Raw genomic sequence first — 19535 nt, forward strand, 5'->3', positions numbered from 1 at the left:
GAACTCCTGATCTCAGGTGATCTGCCTGCCTCGGCCTCCCAAAGTGTTGGGAATACAGGTGTGAGCCACCAAGCCCGGACTTTGTTTGTTTTGTTTTGTTTTGTTTTGTTTTTTCCAAGCAGAGACTTTTAAAATCTACGTATGCCCTGGAAGCCACTCCTCCCTTTGAGTTGTCCCGTCCTTCCAGATCTAACCAATATAAACCTTACATGTATTGATTGATGTATTCTGTCCCCCTAAAATGTATAAAACCAAGCTGCACCCCGACCACCCTGGGCACATGTCATCAGGAACCGCTGAGGCTGTACCACGGGTGTGTCCTTAACTTTGGCAAAATACACTTTCTAAATTGATTGAAACTTGTGCCAGATACTTTTTGGTTTACACGTCATCATCATCCCTTTGGCAAGTCTCATAATGGATGGCGGCTCTCTGATTGGCAAGTGGGTCTCACCTTGTTCTCCAGTGCCTCCATGGTAGCAGTGCCTGGGGAGCTGTGCTGGGGAGTATTCTCTGGCCTCATTCCCTCTTGGCCGTGCCCGGGGAAGCAGGAGTAGATGCACACATACAATGTATTTGCACACCCTACTAGAATTTGGATGCGGAAATGATCTGTCTAGCAAGTCTTATTCACACCAGTACCTCCGGTCTGACACAGGTAGTTGCTCAGGAAACCTTAGCTTAGGGAAGACGTGGTGACCTGGCTCTTTTTCTGTTTTTTTTTGGTTTGTTTGTTTGTTCATTTATTTATTTATTTTTCTTTCTTTTTTTTTTTTTGAGACGGAGTTTCGCTTTTTTCGCTCAGGCTGGAATGCAATGGCACAATCTCGGCTCATTGCAACCTCCACCTCCTGGGTTCAAGAGATTATCCTGCCTCAGCCTTCCCAGTAGCTGGGATTACAGGCATGCATCACCAGGCCCAGCTAATTTTTGTATTTTTAGTAGAGATGGAGTTTTACCATGTTGGCTAGTCTGGTCTCGAACTCCTGGTATCAGGTGATCCACCTGCCTCAGCTTCCCAAAGTTTTGTGAGCCACCGCGACTGGCCCAAGACGTGGCTCTTGAGCCTTGTCATGCCGGTGATTGCTTAGGAGCAAAGTGGCCTTGCCAATATAGCAGCAATAAGACTCCTTCCCGGAGTCTCTGTGCTGTGAATTATAAAGAATAGGAACGTCCCCCAGGTGTGGCCCTTCGGGGATGACTGTGGCTCACCTGTTTCCCACGCCATCGTAAACCCAGTGAGTAGAGCCGAGGCCCTGATAGGCCGATGCCCAGTAATAAAGACAGGAATTCAAATGCAGGCTGTAGAGAAGGTAGGCTGTGGTCCTGATGACCCTGCAGAAGGAAAGTAGCGCGTTAACACAGTGGTGGAAGTGGGCGGTGAGGGATAGACACCTGGCCAGCGGAAGCCAACCCATGGGTGGGCTGGCCCGACTGGATGCTTTGTTGAGATTGTACCAGTTAGGAAGGGTGGCGCTTGAATGGGGCGTTGTAACGACCTGGGGCTAGAACTGGCACAGAGGTAGCAGAGCTGACTGTGCACTGGGGGAGTGGAGGGGCCAGAGGGGAAATGTGTGTTGGGGGAGGAGCAGGGAGGGACTGATGTGTGCAGAGAAGTTGAGTTGAAGATGGGGCCATGTCGCGCCAGGAGAGATGTGGACAGGAGCCTTCCTCCCTAGCATGGCCTGGCTGGTCTTGCGCCTCATCCTCAGACATCTATAAAACAGCCACCGCCGCCTTACAGCTGTTGCCGTTCTGTTAGAGCTGGCTGCAGGCTCCAGTTCCCTGAACTGAGGCCAAAATGAGGCCCAGCTCACTGCAACGCTGGTAAACCCCTCGTACCAGCCGATGTGTGCCCTCATCACAACGAGGGGTATCAGATATTCCTGGTTCTCTAAATAACAAACATTTCTCTGGGAAAGAGGAGGCGGGACCAGAAAGACGCCTGGCTTCCAGTGGAGACGGGGCCTGGAGGTCAGTGGGGGTAGACAATGCCTTGCTATCTGTTCTCTAGGTACAAACTTCCTCTGTTGTGTGTGTGTGTGCATTGTGTGTGTCATTTGTGTCGTGTGTGTGCATTGTGTGTGCTGTGTGTATGTGCACTGTATGTGTTGTGTCATGTGTGTTGTGTGTTGTGTTGTGTGTGTCGTATATCTGTTGTGTGTGTGTGTTGAGCGTGTATGTATGTGTTGTATGTTATGTGTATTGTGTGTGTGCATTGTGTGTTGTGTTGTATGTGTGTTGTGTGCCTGTGTGTTGTGTGTGTTGTTTATGTGTGTCATATGTGCTGTGTTGTGTGTGTTGTGTGTGTCGTGTGTGTTGTATGTGTCGTGTATGTTGTGTCATGTGTGTGTTGTGCGTGTGTCGTGTGTGTTGTATGTGTGTCGTGTGTGTTGTGTGTGTATTGGGTTGTGTGTTTGTGAGTGTTGTGTGTGAGTGTTGTGTGTGTGTGAGTGTTGTGTGTGTGTGTGCGTGCACACACATGCAGGGGGAGTCTCACCTGTACACGTAGGCTTTGCTGAGGATGGATTCCAGGCGGTTGTTAAACTCGAAGAAGGCCATGTACTGGAGGGAGAGCAGGGCATGAGAGCAGCCCACCGCCTGTGGGTAGCATGCTGCTCCCACGCCCACGGGCGCTGGGACTCAGGGCTCTTCCTGCAGCCCCCAGGAGGAGGGAACAGGACGGTGAGCATTCAAAATCAGAAATCCTCCGCCCCTTGACAGGTAGGGGCCAGAAACTCCATTTAGGAATCTGAAGAAAGTCATAGCCCATCTTCCCTTGGAAACGACATGTAATCTTGTTCTCACAATTTGCATATAATTTCAGGGGACTCCCGGATGCTCTGAGCCCTATCATGAGACTTTTAGGGGTACATGCATCCAGGTTAAAGATGCTGTTTTTAATGTTTTTTATAGAGAAAACAATTTATAAAGAGACAGCATCCCTAACACCCCACTCTTATATCTTTCAAAGGTTTATTTATAATAATAGAAGTATATTAATAACTACTTTTCTTTATTGAGCACCTACTATATGACTGGCATATGCCTTTTTTATTTTTTTATTTTTAGAGACAGAGTCTCACTCTGTCATTCAGGCTGGAGTGCAGTGGTGCGATCATAGATAACTGCAGCCTCGAACTTCTGGGCTCAAGCGATTTTTCAGCCTCAGCCTCCTAAGTAGCTGGGACTACAGGGCACACATCACCACTCTTGTGTAATTTTTAAATTTTTTGTAGAGACAGGGTCTCACTGTGTTACCCAGGATGGTCTCAAATTTCTAGGCTCAAGTGACCCTCCTGCCTCAGCCTCCTAAAGTGCTGATATTACGAGCATGAGCCACTGCACCCAGCCAGCATATACATTTATATACATTACCTTATTCCTTATTTACATATGAAGGATGTATTATCATTCTTTGACAGAAGTTGGTGCTCAGGGAAGTCCAATAACTTGTCCAAAGCACACAGCTGGTATGTGAGAGAGTCAGCATTCAAACCTAGGCCAGACTCAACGCTGCAAGCTCTCTCTTTATGCTATACCACCTCTAGATCTTTGCATTTATTTTTTGATATTTGAAAACAGTATTTATGAAGATTCCCTAAGGGATATTCCAGTTATCATCCATGTGTTCATTCTAATTCTAGCCACAGTTTAAACTGGAGGCAGAAAGAACAGGGGCTTGGATGGCTCACTCAAAGAGTTTTGTCCACTGAGGGGTGTTCAATGTTAGGCCTGAATGTGAGTTATGCCCCCTCACTGGGGCCACCATGTGAACCAAGATATGGATCTCATCTCTACATCTGGGGTGAAACTTGGCCTGTGGACCCAACCTTCCTCACTCTGAGGTTTGACTCTAAAGCAACCTCTGCAGTCCCTGGGAGGCTGGTATGTGTCAAATAAGAATGGTGCCACTTCCACTTTCCCTCTTCCTCTTGGCAGCCAGGAAGCTCAGAGGCAGCTTCCATGCTCGATTCCACATAGGGGTGCTTTCTTATCATCAGGGCACTTGCATGCCCACTAGTTTTCTCTGCCCTGTTTCTCTGGGTTGTTCATGTTATTGCATTTGCCTTTTTTTGGTAAATTCCCTCAGTACTGTTTTCAGAAAAAGAGAGAGATGAATGTGATTGGTTGGCTACCAAAATCCATTTAAGGGATCCTGAATGTTCTGAGTGGCTATCCACCCTGGTCACATGACAGGACCATGGCCAGCTGTGGCAGACAGACCATCCTGAATACTTTGGCTCTGCACAGTGAGTGGCAGAAGGAACGACTGGAATGACACTGAGGCCTGGCCAATGATGAAACGGATGTCTGGCTGTGCATTCAAATCCATCCCTGGCACTTCCTTGCTCCTGCGACCTAGGGCAAGTGCCCCAGCCTCTCCAAGCACCAATGCCCCCATTTTTTAGGCAGAGACCATCATAAAGCAGAAACCCCCCTCTTGAGAGTGTCTATAATCACTGAGAGCATAAACAGTGGAGTCGGATGACCTGCATTCGAATTAGGGCTCCCCTCACTCCTGGCTCTGTGACTTTGGGCCAATTACTTAATCTCTCTGTGCCCCAGTCCCTTCATTTGCAAAATGCTGGCAATAACACTACCTAACATGCAGTACCACCAAGCACTAGCAATTGCAATGAACTTTCCACTGAGACACACATGGAATAAATGCATCTCCCCTCGGGCCGTTCCTCAAGGACGCTCCCTCCCCAGTGCTGCTGGGGGCAGACAGGACGATGCCAGTGCCGGTGCAGAGCAGGGATGAGCTGACGGCCTGGGGTGGGGGGGCCCAGCAGTCTTACCTTTAAACAGCGGGGCAGGCGGAGGAGGGGGTTCACGCCCACTTTCAAATAGAGAAAATCCAAGGGCAAGAGGCTGAGCAGATCCATCTGAAATCCCAATGGGACACCACGGGGGTAAAAATGGGTGACCCCAGGGTTGAGGGTGAGGGGAGTGAGAGGCAGAGTCTCTCCCTTCCATGGAAAGGTAAAGTTAGAATGCCCCAGGAGAGCTTCAAACTAGAAGGCAGAAGGTGTCCCACCAACAAGCCCTTGTTTGCTTCAAAGCCCATGTTGCCAGCCCCAAGGGCAGTTTCATTATCCCCGATAGTGGCTGCTGTGCCGTACAGTAGGAGCGGGAGTGGTACAGACACAATGAAAGGTGGCTTCTGGCCAGGCGCAGTGGCTTATGCCTGTAATCCCAGCACTTTGGGAGGCCGAGGCGGGCAGATCACTTGACATCAGGAGTTTGAGACCAGACTGCCCAACACAGTGAAACTCTGTCTCTTCTCAAAATACAAAAATTAGCTGGGTGTGGTGGCACACACCTGTAATCCCAAAAACTAGGGAGGCTGAGGCAGGAGGAGCGCTTGAACCAGGAGGCAGAGGTTGCAGTGAGCTGAGATCACACCACTGAACTCTAGCCTGGGAGACAGAGTTAGACTCTGTCTCAAAAAAAAAAAGAAAAAGAAAAAAGAAAGGTAGCTTCTGGGGGCCACCCAGCCCGTCTCCTGGGGCTTGTGGCTTGGAGGACACTCCCACAGGGACCAGCATCCTCCCTGTGGCAGAAACCACATCTCATGAGCCCCCCAGGGCCCTCTGAGGCCCCTCCTTCTGAAACCCCGCAGATGCTAAAACTTGCATTCCCGGCACTCACCTTGAAGCGACGAGTCTTCAGGTAGTTATTTCGCATGTCCTTTTTGTCCGTCTGAAAGAAAGGGAATAATGATGGTGAAATGATCTTAAAGCTTAATCCCTGACCCTGTGGGGAGCAATTGTGAAATTTCTCAAAGAACCCCACCCTCAAATGAGCATAACAGCTTGAGGACCATCTGAGCCTTGGTGAAAGCCTTGAGTTTTACAGGTGGAGAGGCCCGGCCCCCAGGGAGGAGAGATTTGTTCCGGTCACCCAGCTAGATCCTGATTTCTTGGGTGGAAATCGAGGACATTAAGCTTATTCTCTCTGCCTACTGGTCTTACCTGGGCCATTTGCACATCTTTTCTGAGGAATTGGTAACCACTCTGATCAGGCCAGAAAAGAAGTTCTCCAAGGAAGTCTCTTTACTTTTACTTTACTCCCTTTAAATCTCTCCAAGAAAAATTGTTTAGAGGCAAAACCTCAGCTCGTCTGCACACAGCAAAACAGGCATTGCCGGGGTGGAATTTTGGAAAGTGACCCACACTGGGAGACAGGGACTGTGTCTCCTGTTCCTGAGAAGTCACAGTCAGGGCCTCAGTTTACTCCCTAGTAAGGCGGGGGTGGTGTGTGGGGCTGGACCAGAGGCCAGGGTCTCAAACTGCCCCAAGTAGGAGAGCATCAGTGTGTTCTTTGCAGGACCCTTGGGAGAAGTCAATTGCCAGCGGTTACCTGTGCTGAGCGCCCTGCATGCATCGTTTCAACCAATCCTCATGGCAACACTGGGAAGTGGAAGCTATTACTATCCCCATTCTACAGATGAGGAAACAGAGGCAATTCAGCTAGCTGTGGTGGAGGTGGGATTCAAACCAGGTACATCTTCACTAAAGGCCATTCTCTGGACCACTTCTCTATCTTTGACTCCGTCAAGTGGTCCAGGAACTATTTCACCTATGAGCAATATGTGATGTGTGTAATTTGAACATATCAAAGGGGTGCAAAATAAACAACCATGCTGTTGAACAAGCACTGCAGCCGTTCTTGAGATTTCCTTATTCACTTATTTTGTCATCTATGACAGCATCAGGGGTCAGTGCCCTGAAGGCTCTGACTGAGGGGTCTGCCCCCAGTCACCCCAACACCACCTGCCTGTGACTCACAATGATGTCCCCGCCTCTGACAAACTGCAGGCGCATCTGGAACACAGTGATGTCCAGGAAGTAGATGAGGTCGCATAGGTAATCCATCAGCAGCCAGAGGTGGATGTTGTCCGGGGTCTGGTAGGGGAAGGCCCAGCGCACGGGAATCAGCCAACAGTTCCAATTCCAGGCCATCACCACGAAGAACAGCCACAGGATATACATCAGGTCTGTGGGGAAGATGGACGGGGCCGCTGGAGTATCAGCCAGGCAAGGCTCTTCACCAGTTGAATCAGGTGGGGCTTTGTTCTTTCTACATTTCTATACTTTCCTTCAACTGCTACATGTGGCACTTTTGTAAGAGTGTGTGTGTGTGTGTGTGTGTGTGTATGCATGTGTGTGTGTATATACGTATATACAAATATATGTATATATAACTCTCTGCTTTAGGGGCCAGGCACAGTGGCTCATGCCTGTAATCCCAGCACTTTGGGAGGCCCAGGTGGGAGGATTGCTTATGCCCAGGAGTTTAAGACCAGCCTGGACAACATAGCAAGACCCTATCTCTACTTTAAAAAAAAAAAAAACTATCTGCTTTAAAAACTAATCACTGCTAAGCCCTAATAAATCAAGTACTCTCAGGAGGGAATATGCTGGTATTATAAGATAATAGGCAGCCAACCAGAAAACTTTCATTCTTCTTTAATTTTTTTCCCAAAACGTATTTTCTGCCTTAGCAAATACAGAATAGTCAATAATGCATGAAGGATAGACAGATAGATGGACAGGCAGGTGAATGCATGCATGGATGGATGGGTATTTCAGATCATCTGGTTGGTTATTTGTTTATTTGTTTATTATTTTTGTAGAGATGAGGTCTCACTATGTTGCCCAGGCTGATCCTGAACTCCTGGGCTCAAGCAATTATTTCACTACAGCCTCTCACAATGCTGGGATTACAGGTGTGAGCCACTGTACCCAGCCCACCAGGTCATTTGAGAAATCCAGTGGACACCAGGATTGAAGTCCTGCCCCCCAAATGTGTGACCTTGAGAAAGTCCCTCTCTGGCACCTGCCCTCTTCTGAGAAATCACAGGAAAAGGTCAGATAAGAAAGGTAGGGAGTCCGCTGTGAACTCTAAAGTGCTATGCACGTATGAAGTGGTGTTATTTCTGAGGAATATGAAGTGGGCTTAAAGGGAAGCAATAGGAATTCACACTCCTGCCCTCTCATGTTACACAGTGGGAACACCCATTCGCCAGGACTCACTGGTCAGTGGGTCAACGCTCTGGGGAAACTGGTACTTCTTCCAGGGGCGGCATTTGAACTTTTCTGTTCAGAGCAGGAGCTCTAGGAAAAGGCCAGCATGACCAGAGTGAAAAAAGGACTTGGCCAAGAGTCAGGAGTCCTGGGTCTGCACTAACTAGTTGCATCCTTACCCTTGCTGACTTCTCTGTGCCTTAGTTTCCTCATCTGTAAGATGGGTGTGATCTTATGTTCCTATTCCAGGGACTTTTGTTGTTGTTGTTTTTAAGACAGAGTCTCACTCTTTCACCTAGGTTGGAGTGCAATGGTGTGATCTTGGCTCAGTGCAATCTCCACCTCCTAGGTTCAAATGATTCTCCTGTTTCAGCCTCCTAAGTAGCTAGGATTACAGGTGTGCACCACCACACCCAGCTGATTTTTGTATCTTTAATAGAGGCAGGGTTTCATCATGTTGGCCAGGCTGGGTTTATTTTGAGAATCAGGCAAGAAACTGTGGAATGGTTTTGAAAAGTGTAAAAGATCATGAACATAGGTCATCTGTGGCTTCCCATCCCGCCTCTTGAATCCCCTGACCCTCTTCCCATCCCGCTCCCACCTTCCTGCCCTCTCATGTTACACAGTGGGAACACCCATTCCCCAGGACTCACTGGTCAGTGGGTCAATGCTCTGGGGAAACTGGTACTTCTTCCAGGGGCGGCGTTTGAACTTGCAGCAGAGCATGTCGCAATAGTGTTCCTCTTCCACTGGCTCGGCTTCAGCAGGCTTTGTGTCTGGAGCTGGCTCTGGGGCTTTCTTGGCTGGGGCTGTGGGATGATATTGGTGACTAAACCAACCCTGAGGCCCACGTAGAGGATGCAGAGAGAAGGGTCCCAACTGCAGACCCTGGATCCAGAGTTCAGAGGACCCTGGCACCATTACGCAAGCTGCTGCAAGCTCTGTGTGCAGAACCCAAGTCGCTCTCCTAGAGTGAACTCCACAACTCCCTCTTCAACAGCAACAGCAACCTGGATGCCCACCCAGAAACTCTTACCAACTACCAAGCTGGAACTGCTTCTCAGAAGCTGACCCAAACGAGCTGTTTCTGGGCCAGTTGGATGTTTCAGTGTCTGCTTGTGTGTCTATGCATAGACCCCCTTAGTTCTCTCTGATGAGATGGAGGCATTTTGTACCCAGTGTTTCTAGTACCCATGGTTGGAATGCTGAAGGGCCTAACAAAGTCAGGGAAAGTGTTGCTCCAGGTTTCTGAGATGGAATCTCAGCTCTTTCATCTCTAAAAACAGAGACCAGATGGTATCACAGCCTCCCTGTAATGATGATACTTTTGGTGACCCAGGGATTGGCTCTTATAGGTTCAATAAGGCTATGTTTTCTAGCTTCAAGACTGTGACATCAGGCTCTGCATGGCCTGTTGTGGGCACCATGATTTCCAAGATACAGCCTTCTTCTGGAAAGATCTAAAATATCTCCCTGACAAGAGATCATGTGTCTTATTTCCTCCCAATACCTTGAAAGAAAAGAAACATTCGGATAGCCTCAATAAGAACTTTCAAGGCACTGACGTCTCTGAAAAATAAGACTGCCTAGTTCCAGAGCAGGCTGTGCACACAATCTGAGTGTAAGACCATAAGATACATTTTGGGTGGCACCACCCACCTACCAGTAGGAAAGGCATGGAAGGGTCAAGCAAGGCACTTCCCCATGGGAGAGAGGGCTGAGTGCAAGTGGATTGTTGGCCAGAACTTTGATCTTCTTCCCACTCTTGGGTACATATCTCAACCTGTACATATGGACCCCAAATCCACAGAGTGGGGATCTGGGCTTCTCTCATGGACGTCAACCATTTTCTTGGGGCCACCCTTACCATGAGTTGACAGGCGACTGTGGAGGACCCACCCCATCCCCGGCCAGGTAGGCCCCCTCCAGCTCCAGACTCACAGGGCTTGGGGCTCTCCTCATCAGAGGTGACATCAGGGTCGATGAGTTTCTCCTTCACTTTTTCTGTCCGCTCCTTGAAGAGCTTCACCAGCTCCTGGAGCCGGTCATTGATGATGGCACTATTTGTGCTGGCCGCGGAGGCTGCACGGTCCTGGCCGCTGTGGGAACATCACCCAAAGCTGAGCAGGCTGAGCCGGGAGGGACCCCTGTGCCCCCAGGCCAGAGCTGTGCAGCGTCTGTGTCCCACCTTCTGGCAGAGCCTGAAGGAGGTAAGTCCTGCCCCTGTCTCCTTCTGACATCAGAAACCACAGACCCACTGTAATCTCCTAGGAGGAAATTCAGTCCGGGAATAATGCCCAGGTGTTCTGGCCCAGCTTTTGGAAAATGTACCACGTAGGCTCTGATTCAGATGGGCAGTTCTGGAAAAAGCATGACTTCACTTGTGATTTAGGAGGAAACTCCTGGAACTCACTTTAGAGTTCAGCAAAATTGGGCTGTTCATCCCAGTGCAAACTTCACATGAGATACGTGTCCAGGGGCAGAACAGAGAGGGAGCAGGCCTACTTTTTTAGGCTTAGGATATAACTGCTGGAAAAAGCAGTGCAGGTACATTCTATATCCCTTTAACTTACAGGAATTAAAGTTTCTGCACTGTCAGCAAGAGAGAGAGAGAAACAGAGAAAGACAGAGAATGAATGAGTCTGCCTAGCATTCAACTTAGTGTGGGGCGTGTGCCCTGGGTGCACTGAAGCAGGCCTGTGAATGTGCTTTCTTTTCTCTGAGTGGCCTCACTGAGATCATCTTGCTGAGCTGAATATTTTATCTTTTTTTTTTCATACATTAAGACACAGAAACTGCAGTCGACTACTCTTTTTGAGCTCAACTGAGGAAGTAGGGCTGGAGAGAACAAGTGTGGGGCTCTTTTTATTTTTTGTTTTTTTGAGATGAAGTTTCACTCTTGTCACCCAGCTGGAGTGCAATGGTACGATCTCGGCTCATTCAACATTCACCTCCTGGGTTCAAGCAATTCTCTTGCCTCAACCTCCCGAGTAGCTGGGATTACAGGCACAAGCCACCATGCCTGGCTAATTTTTGTAGTTTTAGTAGAGACGGGGTTTCACCACGTTTGGCCAGGCTGGTCTCGAACTCCCGACCTCAGGTGATCCACCTGCCTCAGCCTCCCAAAGTGCTGGGATTACAGGCGTGAGCCACCGTACCCGGCCAAGTGTGGGGCTCCTAATGAGAGCTGGCATACAGGTGTGGTGGGGACATGAGCTGCTCTGCTACACTCATTCTCTCCTGTAGTGCACACTCACTGGGATACAGCCACCCAGCCAGGGACCACGTGCCAGGCTCTCGCTATTGGAATGTGAGCTCTCAGGCACAATACATGCAACTAGGGGCCTCCTTGCTGAAGACAGGCCTGGAGTTCTCCCTTTCTAGTGGTGACCAGTGAGATATGGGAAGGTACATGGAGAAAGTGGCAGAGCATTGTCATCAGGGTCCCTAAATGATTGCATGGAGCAGAACCTTCTGCTGACCTGATGCATGCAACTAGTGAGATAATGATGGTATACATGATACATCGTGTTCCTTAAGCCACTGAGCCTTTGAGGTCCATTTGTTGCAGCAGCCTAGACTGCCTAGCTAATACATGGGTCTCCAAGTTGACCTCCTTAAGAGTTTTCAAGAATAGGTTTTCTCATTATACCTCATTTCTGCCTTCGTTTCTGATATTAAACCCTACCCCTACCCCTACCCCTACCCCTACCCTACCTCATAAAATGTGAGTCCACTGCATGCTACAGTGGGCAACTGGACTGAGGTTGGGGTTGGGACTTCTTCTTGCTTATCTTTTCTAACTTTCCACAGCTCTGTTAAGCATAAACTGCATAAAATTGTGGATAGAAAAAAAGACTGGAAGGAGGAAGGAACGCCTGCTGTCTCCTGTGGCTCATCTAGGAGTCATGGCCAAGGACTGTGATGGGGATTCCAGGCAGAGCCCAGGGCTGGGGCATTCGCCATCCACCAGAGCTTCTCAGATACTTCAGGAAGATACCTCCCACTGGCCCAGCCCTGGGGACAGTTCGATCTCTGAGACCCAGGTCCCAGTGCCATCGCAGTGGTTTCTGTCTTTTTTTTTTTTTTATGGAGTCTTGCTCTTGTCACCCAGGCTGGAGTGCAGAAGTGAGATCTCAACTCACTGCAACCTCTACCTCCTGGGTTCAAGCAATTCTCCTGTCTCAGCCTCCCAAGTAGCTGGGATTACAGGCACGTGCCACCACGCTCGGCTAATTTTTATATTTTTAGTAGAGACAGGGTTTCACCATATTGGTCAGGCTGGTCTCGAACTCCTGACATCAGGTGATCTGCCCACCTCAGCCTCCCAAAGTGCTGGGATTACAGGCGTGAGCCACTGCGCCCAGCCGTCATCATAATGGTTTCTAAACATTGTTCTGCAGGCCCGCTGCACCACATCCCCTGCGGAGTTTGGAAAATGTGGACCCCCCAGGCCCACTGTCTGCAGCTCTGATCCAGTGCAGCCAGATAGGGCCAGGGAATCTTTTTTTTTTTTTTTCGGTTTTCACAAACTCCCCAGGGCAGAACCCACTGGAGATCCTGGTGGTCCTCCCTGCCCCCACTGACCTTTCAGAAGTTCAGCAGCAGGAGCCCTGCTGGCAGCTCCCCTCAACCTCTCCTTCACAAGGGGACCTCTGCCTAGAGATCCCTCCCTCTCTGAGCACTGCTGGCCATGGACACACCTGGGCCCAGAGGTTGAGCCCACTGGATTTTACAAGACTCCTGGGTCAGCCAGAAGCAGCCTGGGCAGGAGATCAATCCTGACTTACTGCCGGGAAGCCACTGGCAAAGTCTGCCTTATAGTGGAAGGTTCTAAAAGCATCCACACTAGCCCCCCCACATCCCCCACCCTCCCTCAAGTCTTTCAACTTTCTGAGACCCCAGAGGGGTCTCACTCAGTGTCATTCAGGGTGGTGGGGTCCGACCAGGCAACCACTGGGGACTCAGCTGGTGACAACGCCTTAAGTTCTTCAGCTTCATCATCCTCAGAGGGCAGCTTCTTCCTGCAAAGACACAGATGTGGAAGGGGCCTTCAGCAAGGGCAGAGGCCCCAGGGAGAAGTGTCATGACTTTGATCCCTAAAGATCCCTAGAGCCAATTCCCAGATAGAGGATGGGGCGGAGCATGAAATTCTGAGTCCTCATTTCCCTGGAGGGAGGGAAAAAGGTAGAAGAGAGGGGCATAGCCACTCTCTAGACCTCAGTCTTCCCATCTGTTAAATGGCTTGGCTTAAAGGTAACAGCATTGACTTGGTATTGCACCCCAGTCCTGCCTCTTACCAGCGTGTGGCCTCAGCAAATTACTAAAATACTCTGAGTTACCTGTTTCCCCCTCTGTAAAATGGGATTAAATCTACCCAAGTAAATGAGATTCTTATCACTTAGTTCTCAGCTTAAACTTCCTTCCCTCATCCTGCTCCCAGTCTAAAGTCACCCAACTCATTCCCCTCTACTCTCTATCACACCACCTTTTCAGCTATCAGAGAAGCAGTGGAATCCAGTCTCCAGCTTACAGTGTGACCTTGGGTAAGTCACATCCCCTCCTAAGCCCCAGGCTCCCTATCTGAAGAATGAGGACTAAATGATCCCAGGGTCCTCCATCAGTCAGGAAGTCCAAGTCTGCCATGGAGTGCTGCATTCTGGAGCCATTAGTGTCTTGGTTAATGGTGTCTAGATCTGTCTTGAATTTCAGAGACAAGAAGGTTCTCACCCAACCTGCCTCTGGCCTGACATCAGCAGGTTTGAGCCTGGGCGTCTGACTAGGTGGAAGAGGTGCCTTTGATACTATTTTACAATGGCATCTTAGGGGCTAACTCTCTGGATTTTCCCACCCTCTACCCCAGCAGTGAGAATGAATTGGTTTACTGAGGAACGCAAAAGCCTGGGAAAGAGGAAAAAAGATCAAGAGAGAGAAATTCCTTAATACCACCAAGAAAGCAAGCTCCACTGTTAGAGAAAGAATCCTGTTTAAGATAGAGTAGAACTAGCTGATGTAGAAACACAAAGATTGTGTCTGGAGGACGCTGCCCAGGCCAATATCTACCAATAGGAAGAGCATTTCATATGTCCATGAATGAAGTCCTGGTGGAGAAGAATGGTCATTCTTAATGACTTCCATTAGCATTTAAAACATAGAAGGCTGAGTGTTAGCACACAAAACCAAGAGTCTGGGGACATGGGTATGCATGTCACACATGAAAGCATATGTGTTGGCTCATCAGGATGAGCATCAGATCAGTCAGTAGCATGAAGATGAGAGTTCAGGACTTGATATGGTCTGGCTTTGTGACCCCATCAAATCTCATGTTGAATTGTAATCCCCAGTGTTGAAGGTGGGGCTTGGTGGAGGTGATTAGATCATGGGGGTGGAGTTCTCGTGAATGGTTTAGCACCATCCCCCCTTGGTACTGTATAGTGAGTGAATTCTCACAAGATCTGACTGTTAAAAAGTGTATGGCACCTCTCCACTCTCTCTCAGTCCTGCTCCTGCCATGTGAGAGCCTGTTCCTTTTGCCTTCCACCATGAGTGCAAGCTCCCTGAGGCCTCCCCAGAAGTAGATACTGCCATGCTGCCTGTACGCTCTGCGGAACAATGAGCCAATTAAACCTCTTTTGTTTATTTATTTATTTATTTATTTATTTATTTACTTATTTATTTATTTGAGACAGAGTCTCACTCTGTCACCCAGGCTGGAGTGCGGTGTGCGATCTTGGCTCACTGCAACCTCCGCCTCTGCCTCCCGGGTTCAAGCAATTCTCCTGCCTCAGCCTCTCGAGTAGCTGAGATTACAGGCACGCACCACCATGTCCAGCTAATTTTTGTATTTTTAGTAGAGACGGGGTTTCACCATGTTGGCCAGGCTGGTCTCGAACTCCTGACCTCAGGTGATCCGCCTGCCTCGGCCTCCCAAAGTGCTGGGATTACAGGCATGAGCTACTGCACCCGGCCATGATTACTTTACCAGGGCCTTCACTTCCGTGAGGTTTGATCAGAAATGGAATCCACAGGCAGGGAGCTTCACCTTGGGACCAAGCCTGACAAGGATCTTCAGTGATTAATCTGCAATTCCCAGCAGAAGCTGAAAACTCCAGCCAGTCCCCAAATTCCACCCTTTCACCAGCTGGAGAGTCAGAGGAGGAGCCTCCCTCGGGTTCCTTCTCTGGGAACACAGCCTGGGGCCAAGCCCTGAGCTGCCCAAACCTGCTGACATCTGCACATCCTTCCCAAGAAGCTCACATCAGCAGAGGTTCCTACTCCAGCCCCTGAGGGCCAATCACAGAGCTGGACAGGAGGACGCTGGGGGCAGGGGTCACTGAGGCCATCACCGTGCAGACGCAACACTCCACTGGGACCCAAACCTGAGTCTGCCAGGGTTCCAGGCCAGTGCTCTTCCCCAGCCTCACCACCTTGACTCCGGATTCCACCACTAGGGTTTCTAGGGGGATACAGAGGGAGGGATGTGTGGCATCCACCTTGATTCCAGAAGGCTCTGAAATGATCCTGTTGCCTTCTGCCAACTCACCTAGGATGGTAAAACTCATGGATTCACTTTTTTCACACTGTAATTAACAAGAACATCCCCACACAAGAAGATTGGGGCCAAAAATCCCATTGCTGGGACCCAAAGTCAGTCCTCCTGTGCCCAGCACAGGGCACTCTCCTGAGCCTAGAAAGTGCACACTGCCACCGGACACTGTGGCTCATGCCTGTAATCCCAACTTTGGGAGGCTGAGGTGGGCAGATCACTTGTGGTCAGGAGTTCAACACCAGCCTGCCCAACATGGTGAAACCCTGTCTCTACTAAAAATACAAAAATTAGCCAGGCATGGTGGCAGGCACCTATAATCCCAGCTACTTGGGAGGTTGAGGTAGGAGAATCACTTAAATCCGGGAGTCAGAGGTTGTAGTGAGCTGAGAACACGCCGTTGCATTCCCGCCTGGGCAACAGGCAACAAGAGTGAAACTCCATCAAAAAAAAAAACAAAATAAAACAAAAAAACCCACAAAAGTGCAAGCTGTCCCAGAGAAGCCAGAATGAGGGCCTGAGCTGGCAGCTCCTGGTCCCCTAGCACTGCCTGTGTCTGGCCCTGTGCTCAGTACCTTAGGGTGCAGTAGCTTGTTAAATTCTCACAATTCTAGTAACCAGGTGGTGTTTCTTTCCTCATCTTACATGAGGAAAGTGGAGGCCTAGGGAGGTTAAATGACCTGCCTTAAGACCCACGTCTTACAAGTGGTGCTCTGGGATTCATTCCAAGCGATGGCCTGAAGCTGGAAGGAGGGACTTGCCCAAGCTCCTCTGTGGCTTTTTGGCCCTGGTCAGTTGCTCCCAATGTTCATTCTGTCCCTGCTCACAGTCAGCTCCACTGGTCTCGGCCTCCACAGAGAGGCAGGCCTCAGAACTTTCACCTCTCAGGGATAGGCTCAGGCAGAGGTTTCCCGCCCCGTTTCTCATAGTCACATTCAACCTGGCACTTGCTTGTTTATTTGGTTACTTGTTCATTGTCTATCTTGGCCCCTCTAGAATGTCAGCCCTATGAGGGCAGGCCCCTGCCAGGCTTCTCCCTCATGTATCCCCAGCATCCACGGCAGAGTTCAGCACATACAGATGTTCAGTACATGCTTGTCAATGCACGAATGACAGGGACAAGAGGAGCCTCACAGACTCAGCTCACAAGCGGAAGTACAGAGGCTTGGATTCCAGCCCCACATGATCTTGGTCCCTTCCCTCCCCTAAATATGCCACCCCCTACCCAGTCCAGCCTGCGTCGTTTCCCTGCCCATATAAAGGGAACAGGGGTAAATAGAGCAGATGTCTACAAGTGGAGCCATTTCTGGATTCCTTAATGGGCTTTGTACATAATTCAGTGAACTAAACATAAGAACTGATGAAGTTGTGAGCTGTACTCCCAGGCCCAGTGAAACTGTGTCTCTTTTCTCTACGTTAAGACCTCACAGCCCTCAGTTTGCTACACCTAGCCATCTCCATTCTGACAGGCTTCTGACCTCAGCTGAGCAATTACTCAGGAGCTCATGGATGAGAGCAAAAGTTAACTAAGAAGAAAGAACCATCGCTCCATCCAACCAGTGCAGAAGAGGCACAGACAGCCCCCCTTAGCTTAAAAATCACTGTCCTGCCCTTGGCAGTTTGCCTCCAGCTGCACACAGAGCCTTCTCCCAGGCACCTGGCTTGAGTTGTTCAAAAGCAGCTCTAACCACTCAGCAACAAATTTATCTGAAGAGGTGTCAAAATGTGCACCACCTTGACTAGGAGTGTTACTCTTGAGAAAGGAACTCAAGGGTAGAGAGCAGAAGACCAAACATGTGACCATGGTACCATTATGGATAGGGCCCAACAAGAGGGGGTTTGTTAAGTTCATTCCAGCCCATGGAGCTGGAGGAATACCCAGCAGCCATCATAAGTGAGCATTAAGGAGACAGCCCAGTAATATGGAAAAGGGTTCATGGAATGAGACAGCACCGTAAACTGGATGCCTCCTCCAATTAAAACCATTCAAGACCATGGGCCTAACCAAGGCATAGAGGAGAATACAGAGCAGTAAAAACACCATCTTGGGTGGTGGGATTTAGATGATTATTTTTCTAGTGTTCTGTGGTGTTTCCATTATATTATCTATTATCTTTTTTTTTTTTCTTGAGACAGAGTCTCAATGGCATGATCTTGGCTCACTGCAACTGCCGCCTCCCAGGTTCAAGCAATTCTCCTGCCTCAGCCTCCTTAGTATTTGGGACTACAGGCATGAGCCACCATGCCCAGCTAATTTTTGTATTTTTTAGTAGAGATGGGTTTTTGCCATGTTGACCAGGCTTGTCTCAAACTCCTGACCTCAGGTGATCCATCTGCCTCTGCCTCCCAAAGTGCTGGGATTATAGGCATAAGCCACTGTGCCCAGCCTACATTATATTATCTAATAATACAATGGGTGGATAACACTGAAAGCACAGGTAACAAAAGCAAAACATAGACAAGTGGGATTATCTCCATCTAAAAAGCTTCTGCATAGAAGGAAAAAACAGAGTGAAAAGAAAGCCTGCAGAATGGGAGAAAATCTTTGAAAATTATATATTTGATAAATAAAAGAAACTCCTACACCTTAACATGAAAACAAACAAACACATTACCTAACTAAAAAATAGGCAAAGAACTCGAATAGACATTTCTCCAAAGAAGACATACAAATCGCCAGCAGGAATATGAAAAGCTACTCAACATCACTAATCGTTGGGTGTATTAGTCCATTTTCACGCTGCTACAAAGGACTACCTGAGCCTGGATAATTTACAAACGAAAGAAGTTTAAGTGGCTTACAGTTCCACGTGGCTGGGGAGGCCTCAGGAAACTTAAAATCATGGAGGAAGGCAAAGGTGGAAGCAAGGCACATCTTACACGGCAGTGAGAGAGAGAGAGGGAGGGAAAGAGAGAGACTTTTTCTTTTAAATTTATAAAGAAAAGAGGTTTAATTGACTCACAGTACTGTAGGCTTAACAGGAAATATAACTGGGAGGCCTCAGGAAACAAACAATCATGGCAGAAGGTAGAGGGGAAACAGGTACATCTTCCCATGACAGAGCAGGAGAGAGAGAGCGAGCAAATGGGGAGGAGCCACACATTTTTAAATGCCAGAAGTGCCACAGTTTTAAACCATTGGATCTCATGAGAACTCACTATCATGAGAACAGCATGGGGAAAACCATGCTGTTCATGATCCATTCACCTCCCACCAGGTCCCTCCCTCGACACATGGGGATTACATTTCGAGAGGAGATTTGGGTGGGGACACAGAGCCAAACCATATAATCAGGGAAATACAAATCAAAACCATAATGAGATACCATCTCACATCTGTTAAGATATCCGTGATCCAAAAAAAACCCAGAAAATAACAAGCATTGACAGGTATGTAGAGAAATAGGAAAAATGGTATAGTCACTGTGGAAAACAGCATGGTGGTTCCTCAAAATATTATAAATAGGACTGCCATATGATCCAGCAATCCCTCTTCTGGGTGTTTATCCAAAATAATCAAAATCAGGATCTCTAAGAGATATTTGCACTCCCATGTTCATTGTAACACTATTCACAATGGCCAAGAGATGGAAACAATATAAATGTCCATCAACAGATAAAGAAAGAAAATGTGGGCTGGGTTGGTAGCTCACACCTGTAATTCCAGCACTTTGGGAGGCTAAGGCAGGTGGATTGCTTGAGCTCAGGAGTTTGAGACCAGCCTTTGTCAACATACTAAGACCCCATCTCTATAAAAAATTAGCTGGGTGGTGGCATGTGCCTGTAGTCCCAGCTACTCGAGAGGCTGAGAAGGGGGAAATGCTTGAGCCTAGGAGGTTGAGGCTGCAGTGGGCCAATATTACACCACTGCACTCCAACCTGAGTGACAGAGGGAGATCTTGTCTGAAAGGAAGAAAGCAGGGGAGGGGAGGGGAAGGGAGGGGAAGGGAGGG

General features: G+C 48.8%; 1 protein-coding gene across 1 annotated transcript in view; it reads right to left on the reverse strand.

Annotated features, from left to right (window-relative positions):
- Positions 1-19535, reverse strand: part of CNGB1 (cyclic nucleotide gated channel subunit beta 1) — a 99551-nt gene that overhangs the window by 26507 nt on the left and 53509 nt on the right. The window contains exons 18-25 of the mRNA XM_017878912.1: positions 12953-13060; positions 9978-10135; positions 8690-8845; positions 6798-7006; positions 5659-5709; positions 4806-4892; positions 2501-2565; positions 1213-1335 (exon numbers count right to left, since the gene is read on the reverse strand). Of these exons, the coding sequence (XP_017734401.1) occupies positions 1213-1335; positions 2501-2565; positions 4806-4892; positions 5659-5709; positions 6798-7006; positions 8690-8845; positions 9978-10135; positions 12953-13060 (957 nt within the window). The remainder of the gene's footprint in view (positions 1-1212; positions 1336-2500; positions 2566-4805; positions 4893-5658; positions 5710-6797; positions 7007-8689; positions 8846-9977; positions 10136-12952; positions 13061-19535) is intronic.

This window comes from Rhinopithecus bieti, unplaced genomic scaffold (assembly GCF_001698545.2).
Source record: "Rhinopithecus bieti isolate Rb0 unplaced genomic scaffold, ASM169854v2 scaffold_11161, whole genome shotgun sequence".
Classification (NCBI taxonomy): Eukaryota; Metazoa; Chordata; class Mammalia; order Primates; family Cercopithecidae; genus Rhinopithecus; species Rhinopithecus bieti.